This window comes from Choloepus didactylus, chromosome 1 (assembly GCF_015220235.1).
Source record: "Choloepus didactylus isolate mChoDid1 chromosome 1, mChoDid1.pri, whole genome shotgun sequence".
NCBI lineage: Eukaryota > Metazoa > Chordata > Mammalia > Pilosa > Megalonychidae > Choloepus > Choloepus didactylus.
This window is the reverse complement of record NC_051307.1, coordinates 89,770,128-89,786,771: the sequence shown is the minus strand read 5'-3', so window position 1 is coordinate 89,786,771 and position 16,644 is coordinate 89,770,128. Positions and strand designations below refer to the sequence as shown.

The 16,644-nt window shown below is 50.1% G+C and overlaps 1 protein-coding gene across 3 annotated transcripts in view; it reads left to right on the top strand.

Annotated features, from left to right (window-relative positions):
• The first annotated feature begins 245 nt into the window (after positions 1-245).
• Positions 246-16,644, top strand: part of SEMA5B (semaphorin 5B) — a 56,164-nt gene continuing 39,765 nt past the window's right edge. For all 3 annotated transcript variants that reach the window (XM_037840624.1, XM_037840691.1, XM_037840542.1), the window contains exon 1: positions 246-326. In XM_037840624.1, coding sequence (XP_037696552.1) covers positions 311-326 — 16 coding nt within the window. In that variant the 5' untranslated portion in view covers positions 246-310. The remainder of the gene's footprint in view (positions 327-16,644) is intronic.

Below are 16,644 nucleotides of genomic sequence, written 5' to 3'. Positions count from 1 at the left end.
TACATTCCCCACCACCTTGGATTATCTGCCTCGCTGCTTTCTGCCACCCCCGCCGTTGGCACAGCTGATGAGCTGTGACTTTCTCCGTGGCTGCTGACATCGAGAAGCAGAAGGAGCCAGTGACTCCAGGTCCCACAGCAGTGAGCAGCTCACTTACCCTAGAAATATAAATACCTGTGGACTCCAGGAAGGCTGGGAGGACCCAAGAGCTGATGTTGCGGAGTAAAGCAGGATGGGAGCAGAACTGGGAGCTCTCATTGATGCGGCTGGGGTGGAGAATTGTGATCCAAGGTTCTGATCAGAAGCAGGCATGCTGACCAGGAGAGGTGAGGAAAAGAGATCCAGAACCCAGGTGGGATGGTTTAGAGAGTGGAAGCTCTGGGTGGTCGGAGAAGAATGGACCTGGACTCAGCCTTGGATATGGGACATGAGGTGGAGGTGTGGGCAATGTCCTTTCTCTGTATCCTGCAGTCTGGAGCGATCACCAAGCTCCCTTGTCTTCCTATCTAGGTGAGCCCATCTCGGCAGCAGCTCTGGAAGGAGGTGGGAAACAGGCTGGCTAAGGGCACCGGCTCTGGCATCAGCCCTGAGGTCAGATCCTGCCTCTGCTACTTACTGTGTGACCCTGAGCAAACCACCCAACCTTTCTAAGCCTCAGTATTCTCATGTATAAAGAAGGGGATGATGCCTGCGTTATGGGTATATGCTGAGGATAAAATTAGGTAGTGTTTGTAAAGCAATTAGCATAGGGTCTGTCACAGAGCAGAGAACACAATAAAGCTTAGATGTCATTATAATTATGAGAGGACAGAAACTAGGCGTTTTCACCAGCAGACCTGGCAGGGTCTCCCCCAGGACCACCATCGCCCCTGACTCCAGTCTATTGCCTCTGGGGTGACCAGCCCTGAGAGAGGGGCCTGGGGCCAGGGAGAGCCTCCATGCAGCTCCCATTTCTGACTGCCCAGCTATGGAAATAGTTTAGAGGAGAATAAAACAGGCCATAATTATCACAATTATAATGAGAGGGGAGAGGCTGCGATACAGAATATAGTCCAAATTAAACTGTAAAAGGAGCGTCACATTTCCCAAGGCCCTTGCCACATAAAACTGTGCGTCTGTGCGCCTAGATGTTCTGGGGGAGGGTGAGGAGAGGGCCACCAACTCTTGTAAGCTGGTGACATGGAGACCAATTGATTTTTGGATTTACAGCTTTCCAGGAAAATGTTTTAGGGCCTTGGAGAGGATTTACGCATTTTCTTGGAGAGAAACAAGGGGTGGGGGAGGCCAGGAGAGCCGGGAGGATGAAGGGGCAGACACCAGCTCTGGTCCAGGCTTCTGCCCTTGAGGACCTGGGCCCTGGTCTGCATTGTCTCTTGCATACTGGCCGGCGAGGGGGCAGAGCCCTGGGCTGAATTACAAGGGTGCAGAGTTTGGCCTCGGACACAAGCCCCCTTCTTCCCCTACTTCCTTCTCAGTCTTCCTCTGCAAAGGCCCCCCTCGGGGCTTGTCTAAGTCAGGTTCCCTAGAAGCAGAGCAGGAGGCTGGGATTCCTGTAACTGACTGGGGAGTCCCCTCGTGAGGAACCCATGAGTGAGTGAGGGAAGCAGAACAAGGCAGAGGAGGAAGCCGGGCAAGGATGCCGGATCAGGGGACGTCTAGCTTCAGCCCGATACCATGGGGAGCTCTGGAGCGTGAATCACACCAAGAATTTGGTACACCTTGAGACAAAGGAGCAGGGCTTTTATACTCCAGCATCAGTCAGTGGCTGACCACTAACTATGGAGTGGGGATGAGGCTTACCTGGGTGAGGAGACTGCCCTGGGATAAGCCCGGGCTCTGGAGTTGGCCGCAGGTGTGAGCCACTAAAAGCCTCCACTCGCAGCAGCTGGGGGTGGGTGCACCAGCCCAGCAACGGGGCACAAACAGCATCTGCTACGGGGCTGTTCCACCCCCAAATTTATTCTCTCCTCTTTCTCTTCTTTCTCTTCTATGAAACTCTGCGTTAACTAAATTCAATATATTCCTCAAGTGCTTCTGAAGATGGCATTGAGGTCATTTGCGGGGTGGTTGGAGAGGGGGAGATCTAAGGTCCTTCCCCACCCTGAGGTCTACAAAACTGCACTCAGAAGTGAATGATTACCAGGATAATTCCCAAGACTAATCACATTTAAAGGCTTATTATAACAAACATTTTTATAGTGAACTTTTCTGCTGATTTGATTCTCACAATAGCACTGTAAAACAGGTATTATTATTATTCCCATTATGAAACTGTGGCTCAGAGTGGTTAAGTGTTTTACCTAAGGTGACTCAGCTGGCTAAAGTAGTCAATGCCTAATGGTCAAATTTCAGGCAGTACTACAGACATATGGGAACTGCTTTTTTTAGGGGAACTCTTTTCTGAGCTACTCTAAATTGTCAACCTCTCAGTACCCCATTCAAAGCATCAACCTTAAATGAAAATATTTATCAAATGTCTTCAGTGTTCAAGACATTGTGGTAGGCAGGGGGGGGAGAGGAGGAGGCTTGAAAAGGATTATGGTGTCTGCCTCGAGGGGTTTACAGCTTAGCCAGAGACCAGATATGTAAGAAACGGGGTGATTTGATTAAGGGCCAAATGAGAGGGAAGATGGGCACCTAGGAACCAGAAAGGGGGTGAGGAGACCTGAAGGGGAGGGGTGTTCTAGGCTGGCCTTCTGAGAAGGTTGGGTCTTGAATCAGCTACAATCTAGCTACTAGAGTCCCTCCTTGCCAGCTGGTTGTCACTGGGACACCTGTGCCTAGAAGAGAATGTGTGCTTCATCCATCCATTCATGGAGCTGTTCATACAAACACCTGTCTGCTGTGCTCCCAGTGCCCGGCTGGCTCTATGCTTCATACTGAAGAGACAGAGAGGAGAGGGCTTTCCTTGGAGCACACCATCAGTTCAGCCCACGCTGGCCCACACTGCCACCAGCTTTCCTGTCCCTAATCACAGGTCCTGGGCAATCCTGGCTGGGAAATCCTCTGAGTGGCACCTGAGGGACTCAAAGAATCAACTTCCAGGAAACAAGTGGTCCATTAGTTATTTCCCTATCTCCAGAGAAAGGAGTTTCTGCTGAGATTTTAGGGGAGGGTGTATATCCCTTAGGAGTGCTTTTGGCTGCAAGTAACAGAGAACACCTTTGACAGTAACTTTAAAACTTGGGATTTATTTAATCAGGAGGCTTAGAAGTGTCAGTAGCTGCTGGTCTTTGCTCACTGACTAAAAGCATCAGGTTAAGTATTTCTGTTATCCTCTTGGCTTTTCTCTCATGCCTCTTGTCTCATAGTTTAAAAATGGCTGCTGTCGCTTAAGCTACCACGCGTATGCCAGGCAGGAAGGTGGGGGGAGGGAAGGGGTTGGTGCCACCAGATTTGATTCTCAAAATGACACGATGAGACAGCTAATATTATTATTCCCATATATGAAACAGTGGCTCTTATAAGGAAAGCAAAAGCCTTCTGAGTCTGTAGCAGACTTCTGCTTGCTTCTCACCATAGGCTCATTGCCATTTTGTACAACATGAGGGTTTGTTACCAAGAACGATGGGGGCCTCTTTAGGGAGCAGCCAATGGGGTTAGCCACGAGGACAGTCACAGACTTCCTTGTACCAATGCCAGACTCTGAACTTCTCCTCCAACTCTGGCCTGAGAAACTTCTGGTCCAATCTGAGTCCCTCCTGCTGAGACATCAGCCTGTCTTCAGAGGCTACAGAGCTGCGGTAGCTCAGAGGCTCCTGTCCACTCACCCTTCAGCACATGGGGACAATAATCAGACCCCTCTCCTTCCCCAGACTCTAGCAGGGACCTCCATCTCATGTCACGTGTCTGCTCTCCTGGTTTCTGCTTCGGTTTCACCTACCATGTAGTCCCTCTGGGAAAGGGAAATGGGAGGAAAATGAGAGAGGAGGGTGTTAATTAAACACCAGATATTTAACTCTGTTAACTAATGACTCTGTCACCCTGTGTGGCATCAGTCTCCTTTTCTCTGTCTCCTTCCCCTCACCATTCTCTTTCCTTCCTGAGGGCCTTGAATATAAGGCTGAAGAGCTCGACATTTCTTCAGTGGGGCCTGAGAGCAGCTGAGGAGAGAAGGAGAAAGCAGACCAGGGAGATCCACGAGGAGGCAGCTCCTTCCTCCAGGATGGAGGCCTGGACATACTGGCATATTGGCAATGGGAACGGAGAGAATGGATGGGGGAGAGAGCCTGAAGCCTACAGGTCACAGCAGACATGCTTTGTTTGGCGCACATTAGGATTTCTAAATGTGGAAGTAATTGCCAATATTCAAAAATAAGGGAATTTCACATAGATCCAAATGTATAGTTTTTCCTTAAAAACAGGCAGCTCTGGGCCCACATCCTCACAAGGCAGCAGTCAGCTGGAGATGAGGGGAGCTGAGGAGCAGCTGCGCTGTCCAGAAGGGGTGTGTGTTCTCCCGTCAGTCTCTGTCCCCTCCCCATCCACTTAGCTCATCTGTCACCTACCAGCTCTAAAGACACCTAGGTGAGGGATCTACTGTAAAGGCACAGCGCCAGGACTTGACAATAGATTGGATGTGAAAAGTGAGAGAGAGGGAATTCCTAGAGAAAGCTGAGATGTGAGTCAGGATGCTGGGAGGATTGTAGTACCAGCAACAGGGATGGGGAACATGGGAGGAGAAGGTTGAAGGAAAGTGATGACATTCATTCAGGGATGGGCTGTAGTAGGGATGCCTGGGCGACATTGAGATGGAGATGGCTGTGTGGTCTGCAGTTCAGAAGAGAGGGGCTGGAGATCTGGGAACTGGCAGAGCAGGGAGGGAGGGTGGGGGTAGGGGATCAGGACTAAGACCACTGGCAGTGCTCGTAGTCAGAGAGGAGGGAACTGAGAACAGAACCATGGGGAACCACATATTTGGGAGGAAGAGCCAGAACGGAAATTTAGGGCCAACCAAGATGAGTGATTGGAAGGAGTCTGCACAGTGCAATGACAGAGAAATAGATTTAGGGGCCAATATTTTTATGGCACCTGCCTCCATAGTACCTGTTTTGAAGCCTAAGGGGTATTTTGAGAAAGCCATGTGGCCATCGGAATTGAGGGTGGCTGAAGTCCTTGTTCCTTCTGGTGCCCTCGCGTTCTCTCTGTCTCCCTCCGGGTCCTATCAGAGATGAGAAATCAACTGTTTACATCAAGGCATTTTACCTCTTTCAGGCCGTTTGAAGTCTTCGCTTTCATTTTAGAATGAAAGTCTTTGTACCTAATTGAAAGAGTTGCAGTGTCCCTCGTGAAATACCCTGCTAGGTAAGCCATGGCCTTGAGAGCTGTGGGTTCAAGACCTCTGTGTGCAATTAAGAGGGATACAGCTTCTCTTACTGGCACAGACGCACGACTCATTGCCACCCTGGCATCCCTCCTGTCTGTGGAGAGGCCGAGGGACAGAGCTTTGTAGGCAGAAAGCCCTGGGGCAGCTCCAGAGCACTGCTTGCCTTGTGGCTTTCCCCTCCCTCTCTAGTCTGAATTTCTAGATCTGTGAGCCAGGGATAAGGTTGCCATGAAGACTAATCTTGGTAGAATCTCCCTGGTATTATCTCCCTTAACCTGCCCTTTCCCTCTTCCCCGTTTCTGTCACTGGTTCTACAATCCTCCCGGGTATCTGGACTTTCACAAGGGGCCCTGATGGAGCCTGAGCCCCTCCAGCCCCCCCCCCCCCACCTCAGTGGCTCCTTCCTCCTCCCTGTGGCACCACCAGCACAGAAGGTGGCAGATGTTGCTGGTCTCACTTCATTTCGATAGATTTATAAGCATCCCTTTATGTGTTACTGAAAATCTGGGTGTAAATCCTATTTTAAGAACCCAGTGGAAGTCATTACTTGAAGAAGGCTTTGGAAAATCCTTCTGGGAAGTGAATAATCACTCTTTTGCACCAGGGATCATGGATTTCTTTTTGTTTGAAGCGTGGTTCACCTATCAGGTCTTCCAACAATTTCCTCTTTGCATTTTGTGGCCATTCCCTTTCTGTGGAACAGCTCCCGTGACCCTTCCCAGAGCCTGTCATCGCATCTCTGGTCCTCTCTTCCCACCCGCCTGGGGCTCTCACATCCACGCTCCATGACATTCCCTCAGCAGCCACCTCTTTTCCCTCCCGAGACTATGTGACCCCAACTTACTGGGGACCAACTTAAGGGCAACTCCTCCTTCTTCAGGAATTCAGGCACGAATGGGTCTCCAGATGCCAGAAACGTGTTTGTCACGTGAACAACTGGGTGGGAGTACATGTGGCAGGTGTGGTGGGAGAATAATGGTCCCCAAAGGTGTCTGTGTCCTAATGCCCGGAACCTGCAAATATGTACCTCACATGGCAAAAGGGATTTTGCAGATGTGATTAAATTAAGAACCTTGAGGTGAGAAGAGTATCCTGTGTTATCCAGATGGGCCAATGGAATCATGTGGGTCTTTAAAAGTAGAGACCCCTTCCCACCTGTGGTCAGAGGGAGCTGCACTGTGAAAGAATAAAGGGATGCAATATTGGTAGCTTTTATTAAAGATGGCATGTATGTGGCCTCTAGAAGTTGGAAAATGCAAGCAAACAGTTTCTGCCCCAGAGTCTCCAGAAAAGAATGCAGCCCTGGCAATGCCTTGATTTTAGCTCATTGAGCTCTGTGCTGGATTTCTCACCTACAGAACAAGGTGATTATGAATCTCTGCTGTTTTAAGCCACTAAGTTCGTGGTAATTTATTACAGTAACAATAGGAAACTAGTACAGTGGGCCTCCATTGGGGAGTTGAGCTCTGTACCTATCTCTTCTGCCTCGTTAGTTCATCAGGTCTCTATGGACTCACTGGAAATCATCCCTCTTCACTGAGTGGTTTCAGCTAGTCCCCGGCTGGTCCCCCACCCCCACCCCCCATTGTCCCTGAGCCACCTAAAGGGTGCAGACAGAGAGTGGGGGGCTCACTTAGCTCACCGGTCAGGGGTGTGTCCTGAGGGGCTGCAGTGGGTGCCAGGCTAGGGGCAGAGTGGAAACAAGGCCCTGTTGTTTTTGAGGGTCCACAGCACACCTCCTGGGGCCTGTGGTCCTACGGTCCAGAACACAGCAGGACTGGGGATGTGATTGAGGAGCTCTTTGAATTACAGGAGGACTAGCCCTCTGGGTGTTGAGGGAACCCAACGGGAGACCGAATAGAAAAGGACCTTCCCCCCCGAAGGTTGACAGTGAGCAAGTGAACCTATGATTGGAAACCTGAGAAAGCCCAGGCCTTTAGCATGATTTGCTGTCTGTCTTTCAGCTGTAGCCATGTTTTAAAAATGCCATTTTCATTTTAAAAATCAACGAAATATCTGATAGCAAATTGTTTCCTTGGAGAGAGCCTGCCCAGAGGGAAGAGAGAAAGGAGGCTGCTCTAATGAAATAGATAAGCTTGATTTGTGTTTGGCAGCATCCTTTGCATTTAATTCTAGCAGTTAAAGTAACCAACTCTCCTCTGTTTTCTTTTGCCTTGCAAACACAGTGTAATATTACAGAATGTTTGGGAAACAGAAAAAAAAAATCCTACCCCTCATCTTACCACCTTAATGCAATCACCACCGTTCATAATACGAATCGGTGCCAGGCATGAGCCAAACATGTTATAAACTTTATTTCATTTAAGCCTCACAGCAACTCTATGGGACAGATATCACAGTCATTTTAAAAATGAAGAAAACACAGGCTTAAAAGGAGGAATGACTTGCTTGCCGAACAACCTGGCAGAGCCTGGTTCTAACCCACAGCTGTCTCTTCTAAGGCAGGGTCCTCTCCATGCGTTTGTCCACTCTACTTCCACACGCCTGTCTGCTGCAAAGATGCTGTCATCATCATGACATGCATAATAGTTTTCCCAAGTGATGAAAACAGTCCCTTTATGTCTTGCTTTCACCTCTTACGTTGTGTTAACATACTCTTTATAGAGAGGAAGCCCAGTCTCCATGATCACAAATACAGAATGGTTGTGGGACTACATTGCAAAGAAAAGATGGCTGGAATGGACTGGGCCCTGGTGAGAAGGCCTGGAGGCCTGGGCTCTGCTCACAAGGCTGTCATCTAACACTGTTTTCTAAACGGCTGAGCCCTGTGTGGTACGCTGAGACCCACAAGGTCCCGGGATTTGGAGCTGGACTACCTGAGTTAGATCTGGCTTCTAGCCGTTTGGTGTTAAGTGAGTTACTTAACCTGTTTGTGACTTGGATTCTCTTTCTGTGAAATGGGGATGATAATAGTACCTGCCTCACAGAGTCCAGCATGCATTAAATGGCACTATAAAGAGCATAGACACTGCCTGATACACGATAGTATCGTTGTTGATCTCGGTTCTGCACTAGCTCCCTGCCCAATCTTCAACTAGATTCTCTTCCCCAAAGCCTCAGTTTCTTCATCTGTAAAATACAGGATTGAACCAGTGATCTTTAAGAGCCCTTCTTGTTAAAATGTCTATGATCACATTTTTCCTTATTATCTTCCCCTTGGGTTTAATTGCGGTTGGAGGGATGTCTTAGTTTGCCAGGGCTGTTATAACAAATACTATAGACTGGTTGGCTTGAACAACAGGGATTTATTGTCTCACAGTATGGAAGGCAGGAAGGCCAAAACCACAGTTTCAGCAGGCCAGGCATCAGAGGAAGTCTGTGTCACCCAGGTGGTGGCTTGCCGGCAACCTGTAAATCAGTCCCTGCTTCTGTCACATGGCCATCTGTCCCCTTGTCTCCTCATTTCTATGGTTCTACTACCAAATCCAAATTTTCTTTGCTTCTAAGGACTCCAGTCACACAGGATTAACATCCACCCTGCTTCAATTTGGCGTCTTCTTAATCTAGGAAGGTCCCTTTTACAAATGACTTCACAGCTTCAGGTCCAGGGGTTGGGGTTTGCATGTCTTTATGGGAGACATGATTCAATCTACCACAAGGAATGCGTTTGGGACTGTGGGAAGGACTAATGGGAACAATGCACAGTTTGGGGATTTCTGGGAATAGATGGGGGAGACAAGAACCCAACCAGGCCAACCGGGCAAGCCAAATGCAAAGGCAGGGAATGAACTTGCTCCTAGGAAAGAGGGGTTGAGGGAGATATCCCCACACCTTCACCCCCAGGTTCCTGAGCTGAAAAGTGCTGGGAAAGCTCTCTGAGCCTCTGCCCCCTCCCCCACCTGGTCCCAACCTTCCCTCTCAGACCCTGTCATCCAGATGGTCTAAATGGGAAGAAAGAGGAAAATCCGTGTCCAATCTGTTCTATTCAGAGCAATGGGGAAGGAATCTGCATTTCAATCTTATCTTTGTGCAGAGCTTGGCTAAGCTTTGCCCCCCAAGTGGTGAGTGATGGGTGGGAGGGAAGATGCCATCACAGCCTCCTCGGAGAAGCCCACAGCTGGGACAGGCCATTCCCTTCAGGGTATGGGGTGGGGAGGTGAAGAGGGGTGAGGGGGTGCCACCCTCCCTGCCTTTCCCTGCACCAAACCTTAGACAGAACACGTTCTTTCCTGCTCTGGGTTTCCCCTTATTTCCTTTCCTTTTCTTCACCCCACCCCCCCTTCCCAGGCAGTCAGCCAAGGGAAGACTTTGAATGGAGGAGGTGGGGGGTGAGGTGGGGAGCCCTAGCTCCCCGAAGGCCCTCAGGGGTCTGAGCTCGAGGTGGGGACGGCAGGAAGCAGCTCCTTCTCTCCCATGCACCCTGGCCCCGCTCTCCGACCTGGGCTGGGGAGGGTGAGGGCCCTGCCAGGTGGCTGTCAGCACAGTAGGCTCCAGGCTCTGCCCTGTCCATCTGGAACCTCTGGAATTTGTTTCTCCAGAGCCGCTCAAAACAGCCCAAACTCACAGGAGACTGATTTGCAGCGGGAAGTCAGCTTAATAATTTATAGCCAGAAAGCGCTCTCCCCGGTAAGGAAGCCAACTCAGGAAACCAAATTAAACTGCTTGGAGAGTGCATGGAACCATGGAAAGTGCCAACAAGAGGCCACCAGCTTTTCCTCGGGAGAGGATGGTGTTTGTAGTGAGTGGTCCAGAGTTCAGCCTTTTGTAGCTGACAGTCTTGGGTTCAAACCCTGACCCCATTATTAACTGGCGCTGGGAGATTGGGCAAGTTCCTAAGCCTCATTAGCCTAAGTTTCCTCCCTGTAAGCTGAGAATGATAACGTGGGCATCTCACAGCTTTTTTTGTGAGGTTGCCATGAAATCTTGCAGGGAAAGAACTTAGCACAGTGACCTGTGCATTCTCAAAATGCTGCATTTTAATTCAAACCCTCATTTTTTAAGGTCATAATTGTCTTTTTCCTTTTTGGTTACACCAAAATTTTCAATCAAAAGTGAAAAGGTCCCTGGAGGCTCTGGAGAGGGTCCCCACCCCCATCAGCAGTAATTTGGGTGGTCTCTGCTCAACCTGTCTATGAACCCCATGACCCCCTAAGAGTCCTCCACTCTCCCCTGCTTCTATCCAGGGCTGCCCCATGCGATTGGGCCCGTGTGCCCTCCACAAGGGTGCCCAGCCACGGGGACATGTAGGGGCTGAGACCTAGTTGTTCTCCATGGCGAGGGGCCGGGTTCCTTGCAGGAAGGGGCACCTGCTTCCATTTCTTACTGCGATGCCCTGTGGATGGGTATCCCACTCAAATCCATCCATCCACTGACTGCAGCCACCTAACTTCCCAAAACACAGCTCCAACCACATCCGTGCACTGCCCCAAACAATCAATGCACCCTCCTTTTCTGCAGGAAAACAAATCCCGATGCTTTAGATTTGTGCTCAAGTTGCAATATGATTTGGCCTTAGTCTTCCTTTCCAGACCCTTCTCCCGCAGCCCGTTCCTCTAGCCTCTCTGCATTATCTGAGCAAGGTCCAAGGCCAAGTCTTTGCGAGGGCCATCCCCCCAGTCTGGAATGCTCTTGGCCCCACTGAGTGCCAGGGAAGTTCAACCCTTCTCTCTTTCAAAGTTCTAGTTGAGTTCTGCCTTCTCCATGCGGCCTTCCTCGACCCCTACCCCACTGGCATTCTTCTTGCTTCCGCTTTCCCAGGGCATCTGTGCCTCTCTTAAGACACCCTCACAATCTGCTTCCTGTTGATCTATGCATGCTGCTTCAGTCACCTTTGCAGCTTTGCCAACTCAGGAGAACTAGGACCCCCTTATTTATTCATCCCCTTTGCTGAATGGAATTGATAGTTCTCAGGGCAGCAACTCAGCTTCTACCCACCGTAGGGTGCCCTGGGACATTTGGCTCCCTGGCAAGCAGGGTAGGGCACAGTTGTGCAGGGGGAGCCTTTTGGGGGGCCAGGGTGGGCTCTGTTGGGGGGGTTCAGCTCTTAGGCACTCATTCTCCACCACTGGGTCTCCTCATCCCTTGCCCCAGAGTGAAGGGCAGCAAGCCGATGTGGCCCCTCTCTAACCGGGGCCTTCCAACAGCTCTGCCCTGCCCTGTGCCCTTCCCTTGCCGTCCTTCACTATTGCTCAGTGATTCCATCCACCCCCACGCTTTCGACTACTCCTAGTGTCTCCTCCTGCTGCCATCTGTGCTGGGAAAATGAGCCCTGGAGAAGTCCCATAGAAGGCAAGGGGCCTCAAGGGGGTGCCTGTGTGGGTGGGCATGCTCACATACATGCACATACATTCACATGCCTCCACGCACCATTAGAGTGACCCCCATCTTGAGGACCCCAAGGGAATTGGGGCAGCGGCATGAGAGAAGGCAGTAGAAGCTCTGGCCGATGCTTTGGAAAAATGCTTTCCGTGTCACTGAGGGTTTCCCAAAATAGCAGGAGTCAGCTGGTGCTGTGCCGCACTTCCCCCACCCGCAGAGCACCCTGCCACGGCTCTCCCATGCCCCACACAGCAGGGCCAGGGACGAGTGGCACCAAGACAAGCTGAAGCACAGGCTTTCTGTGCACTGCTCCCCATGCAGACCCCAGCCTCCCGGCCGCTGCCTCTGCTTTGTGTTATGTGGCTCCTTGGGGACCTGACTCCTCTCCACTTATTAGGCTGTAAGCTCCTTGTAGGCAGGGACCGTGCTTTTGTCATCTTGGCCTCCCCCCACCCATTTCTCCCATCTATACAGGGCCTGGTGCACAGTAGGTATTCAGTAAATAATCAGTAAAATATTGTAAAAATGAATGAATGGATGAATCCAGAACAGACACTTAGGTAAACAGTTGAATGAATGTTTGATGTATTCCAATAAACATACACTAGTGGGCTTCATAAAGGACCTACAATGTGCCAGACTAAGTTTTGGGTGCTTTTAAAGCATTCTCTCTAAGGCAAGGAAGTATTAACCTATTTTATAGGTGATGAAACCAAGATTTGGATCCAGGAATGGCAGCCTCCCAAGCTCAGGGCTTTCCATGGTATCATACTTTCTCAGGAAAATCAGATGGCCTGCACACTGCAGATGGAAAAATTCTGCCATTGTTTTAACATCAGATCAGACAAACATATCAGGAATAGATGTTTGTCTTAGGAGTATTTGGTTGTAAGAGAAACAAAACTATATGGGATAGGAATGGTGTTGGGCTAATGATAACTGAAGCCTGAAAAAAGATTTAAATAAATTAAGAGTATTATTATACTCTAATTATAATAATAAATTCCGTAATGATAGCCAACGCTTACACAGTGTTTACTTTGTAGCAGGAGCTGTTATTATCCCATTATACATAAAAATGTATTTAATCATTGTAACAATCAATGAGATAGGTGTTTTTATTCTCCCTATCTTTTAGACAAGCAGAAATAGTCACACAAATGTGAATTAACTGGCCTGAGGTCAGACATGAAAGAAGTCTGGAGGTCGGGTCCAGAGATGATTCTGTCTGGCATCACATCCCAGGTTCCACCCGTCTCTGCACCACCATCCTTAGCAAGTGACTAAAGGTCACTTCAGTGGCTGCAGGTGGCTAATGTAACCCCGCCCGGCCATCCAGTCTGTACCAGGCAGGAAGAAGGAGAGCCCTCTTAGAGCACTTCCCTGCAAGCCCCTTCTGACCACTCCTGCGTGCATCTCACTGGCCGCCCCTGCAAGGAAGTCTAGGAAAGGTTTTGAGCAGCACACGTCACCCTTCCCCCACCCCAATGATACAGAGGCATCATTGCTAGAAAGGGGAAGGCGAGAATGGACTCCAAGCAGGCAAGTAGTGGTCTAACAATGCCAACTGGCTGAAGCTATAAAAGGGGAAATTTTATTACAAGGATCTGGGAGGGGGTGGCTAATGCAGTCAGACCTCAGAAAAAGGGCTGGAATTGGTGACTGGAAGGCTGTCCATGTCCCTGCCCATCTTTGCTCTCTGTCTTCTGGTCTCTGTCTCCAGATGGGCTCGGCCCCTCTCCTCCACCCACATGGCAGGGGGAAGATGGCCACCCTCCAGGGCCGACATTTCATGCTACAGGTTCCTTTACAGAGACTGGCTTGACCTTGCGTGCCACACACCCAAGGTGCCATGGGAAAGCGTCTTGGTCTGTTTTGGTCACGTGTCTACCCCTAGCCAAGCAGCTATGGTGGGTGGGGATCGCGTGGCTGCTGGGGGCTAATCCTTCCACCTGGGGATGAGGAAAAATGGTTTCCGAAGACATGGAAGTGTTGGATTTGGGAAGACCCTCCCTGCCCCAAATGTCTGGAACTCACTCTGCTCAAAAAGTTAGAGCTATAATGCTCTCAGTGATGCAGAGCTTGACCACTGCAGCACCCCCTGTTCTGCTGAAATTTGCAAGGCTACCTACACTGGCTCCCTGAGCTCTGCCTGTCAGCACCACCCCCACCCCACTCCAGCCCCATTCCCTGGCCCGCCCTGCTCCTTCTATCCCTTCTTCGCTTCCCTTTTAGGGCCTATAGGCTCTGGTTGCCAAGGGAGGACCTGACAATGATGGCAAAACAGGCCTAAGCAGGAGCCCCTGTGGGGTCCCCGCCATCGGCGCCTTGGCCCATCCTTGCAACCCCAAGAACGGGAACCTGGGTCTGAATAAAGGCCCCTCCTGCCACCTCCCTGACTGGTGCTCAGCTCGCTGGGGCTCAGTCCCTCTGGCTCTGTGTGGCGCTCTGCTCTGTGTGCTGCGTGCATGTCCATCTGCTGTCCTGGCTGTCCCTCCCCCGCTCCTCCCTCTCCTGGAGGGAAGGTAACCGAATCTAGGGGATCCAGGATCCAGGGCCTGCCTTCCCCCTTTCCCCACCCAGATCACATCCCGTTCCCCCTTCCCTTCTCTTCAAGAGCTCATTCTGGGATTTGGGAAGACCCCCCTGCCCCAAATGTCTAGAACTCACTCTGCTCAAAAAGTTAGAGCTATAACCCTCTCAGTGATGTGGGGCTCGACCACTGCACCACCCCCTGTTCTGCTGAAATTTGCATGGCTACCTGCACTGGCTGGTCAGGTGATAGTCATCCAGCAGTTATTGATTCAGGGGGCCTTGGAGGACCTGTTTTCATGAAAACCGTGAGAGTGGAACTTCCACAGCAGGACTCAGGTACTGCAGGTCCTGAGGCCTCAGGGGAGGGGAGGGAGCCCAGGATGTGCTGAATTCAGGGCCCTGAAGTGCACGATCTGGCCAAGCCTCGAGGGGTGTCTGGGGTGGTGGTCAGGTCTGGGGGAGGCAGGAGGCCTGGGAAGGGCACCTGGGAACAGGGGGAGGTTTGGGAGCAAGGAGGGGAGGATCATTTTATTGCCCCCTTTGATGCCTTAGGTGCTGATGGGAGAAGCTCCAGCTAAGGTCTAAAAAGATGATATTTGCACATGCATTGAATATCACTAATTAGGTGTTATATTAGTCAGGGTCCCCATAGGAAACAGATGGTACACTCAAACTGGGAAATGTGAGGACAGTTTAATAAAGGAATTGTTTACAAAGGTGTGGGAAGGGGGTTTGAGAACCATATGGGCTAGTGCCTAGTGCAGTACCCCAGGGCTGGTAACAGAGTGGGCAATACCACCTCTGGGCCTGAAGGGGGTGGGCAGCGAGTTCTGAAACCTGGAGGCAGAAAGAGCCACATGACAAGAGATATGCCCTTCTGTCCAATGATGCAGCCCGCCACTCGGCTGCTGCTGCCTGCCTCCCTCCCATCTTCTGCTAGGGCCTCCCATTGGCCAAATCCAAACAGAAGGAAGGGAAACAGTCTGTGTGGCCATACACATGAGCCTCCAGGGCACAGAACAGGGAGAAGGATGGAGAAGGGATCTGGAAGGACAAATAGGAGACATAAGCACAAGCGAAGAAGGGCAAAAGGAAAATTCCCCAGTTCCTGCCCCCTTTCCCCTAGGGCACTAGAATAGCTCACATTAATTGAACACTTTCTGTCTGCCAGGCACACTATTCTAGTTCTTTTAACTGTATTAATTGATTTAATCCTCACAATTTTCTGAGGAAGTTGATATTGTTATTATCATTCTCAATTAGGCAGATAGAAAAACTAAGGTACAGAGAGGTTGAGTACTTTTCCTAGAGTCACACAGCTAGTTAGGAACAGACCTGGGGTTTGAACTCGGGTGTCCAGCTCCAGAGAGTTGGCCCTGCCGCTGATTTTCCCTCTCTCCCCTGCCTCTGTGGCCCTGTTTAAGAGGCTGGGAGTCCATGCCAGGAAAAAGAGACAGTGGTCCTGTCAGAAGACCAAGCCTCCATGCAGGGAAGAACTCAGCTTAGTGCTGAGGTAAAACTCACCATGAATGACAGTATGAGAAATAGCTCCAGGGTGGACGTTTGGACCAAAACTCTCGTGGAGGGTCTCCGCTAAAAGGGAGGGGCAGAGAATGTACCTGTTTGAGCCTGAGTTTGAGAGGATCATAGAGGTACTCTGGGAGACTAATTCCTGGCGGGGCACAGGATGGTGTGAGGTTGGGGAGAAGGAGTGGTCTACTGGGTGCAGGGGCCATTTACCTCACTTGGTTATTTCCTAAAGCCTCACAGCAATTCATTGATTGGTATTATCCCATTTTACACATATATGAGAAAACCTAGGCAGGAAGAAAAGAATCTTACTGTAATTTTCCAGAACCTGAAATAAGGTAGTGGCAATGGGAAGGGAAAAGAGAGGAAGGGTTAGGAGCAAAGGGTCTTAGAGCTGCAAGTTACCCCAGGAGCCCTTAGCTCCCACCCCCAGTGGAAGTGGTTCTGATTTGCCCCCACCCTGGGCCTGGAATTCCTGATCTAGTTTACTGATGAGAAAAATGACACCAAGGAGGTTGCCCAGCAGGCTGGGGAACAGTGAGGGGTCTGGAGCCAACAGGTCTTGGTGATGCCTTGGAAGGGCTTGGAAAAAGGGAGGTGGCATGCAGTTCAGAGGATCCAAGTCAGGCCTCCAGGAAACCACTGGGCCGCACCACATGAGAAGTTTTAGTGAATGAAGACTAGCTTTTTAAAGGGTTTTAAAAATTTATTGAATAAAATGAATTCAAAATGAAAATAATATAGAAAGGTATATATTGAGAAGTCTCGAGCACCACTTTGCTGCTTATGGGTAACCTTAATTTATTAGCTTTGGTTTATTTCCCCAGTGTATGTTAATGCAAATACAAGCAAATATAAATACATATTCTTATTTCCGCCTTGTTTTTTACACAAAAGGTAGCATACCGTATAAATTGTTCTCCATCTGGGTTTATCATTTAATATACCCTGGCGATCTCTCCATATCGAAACTT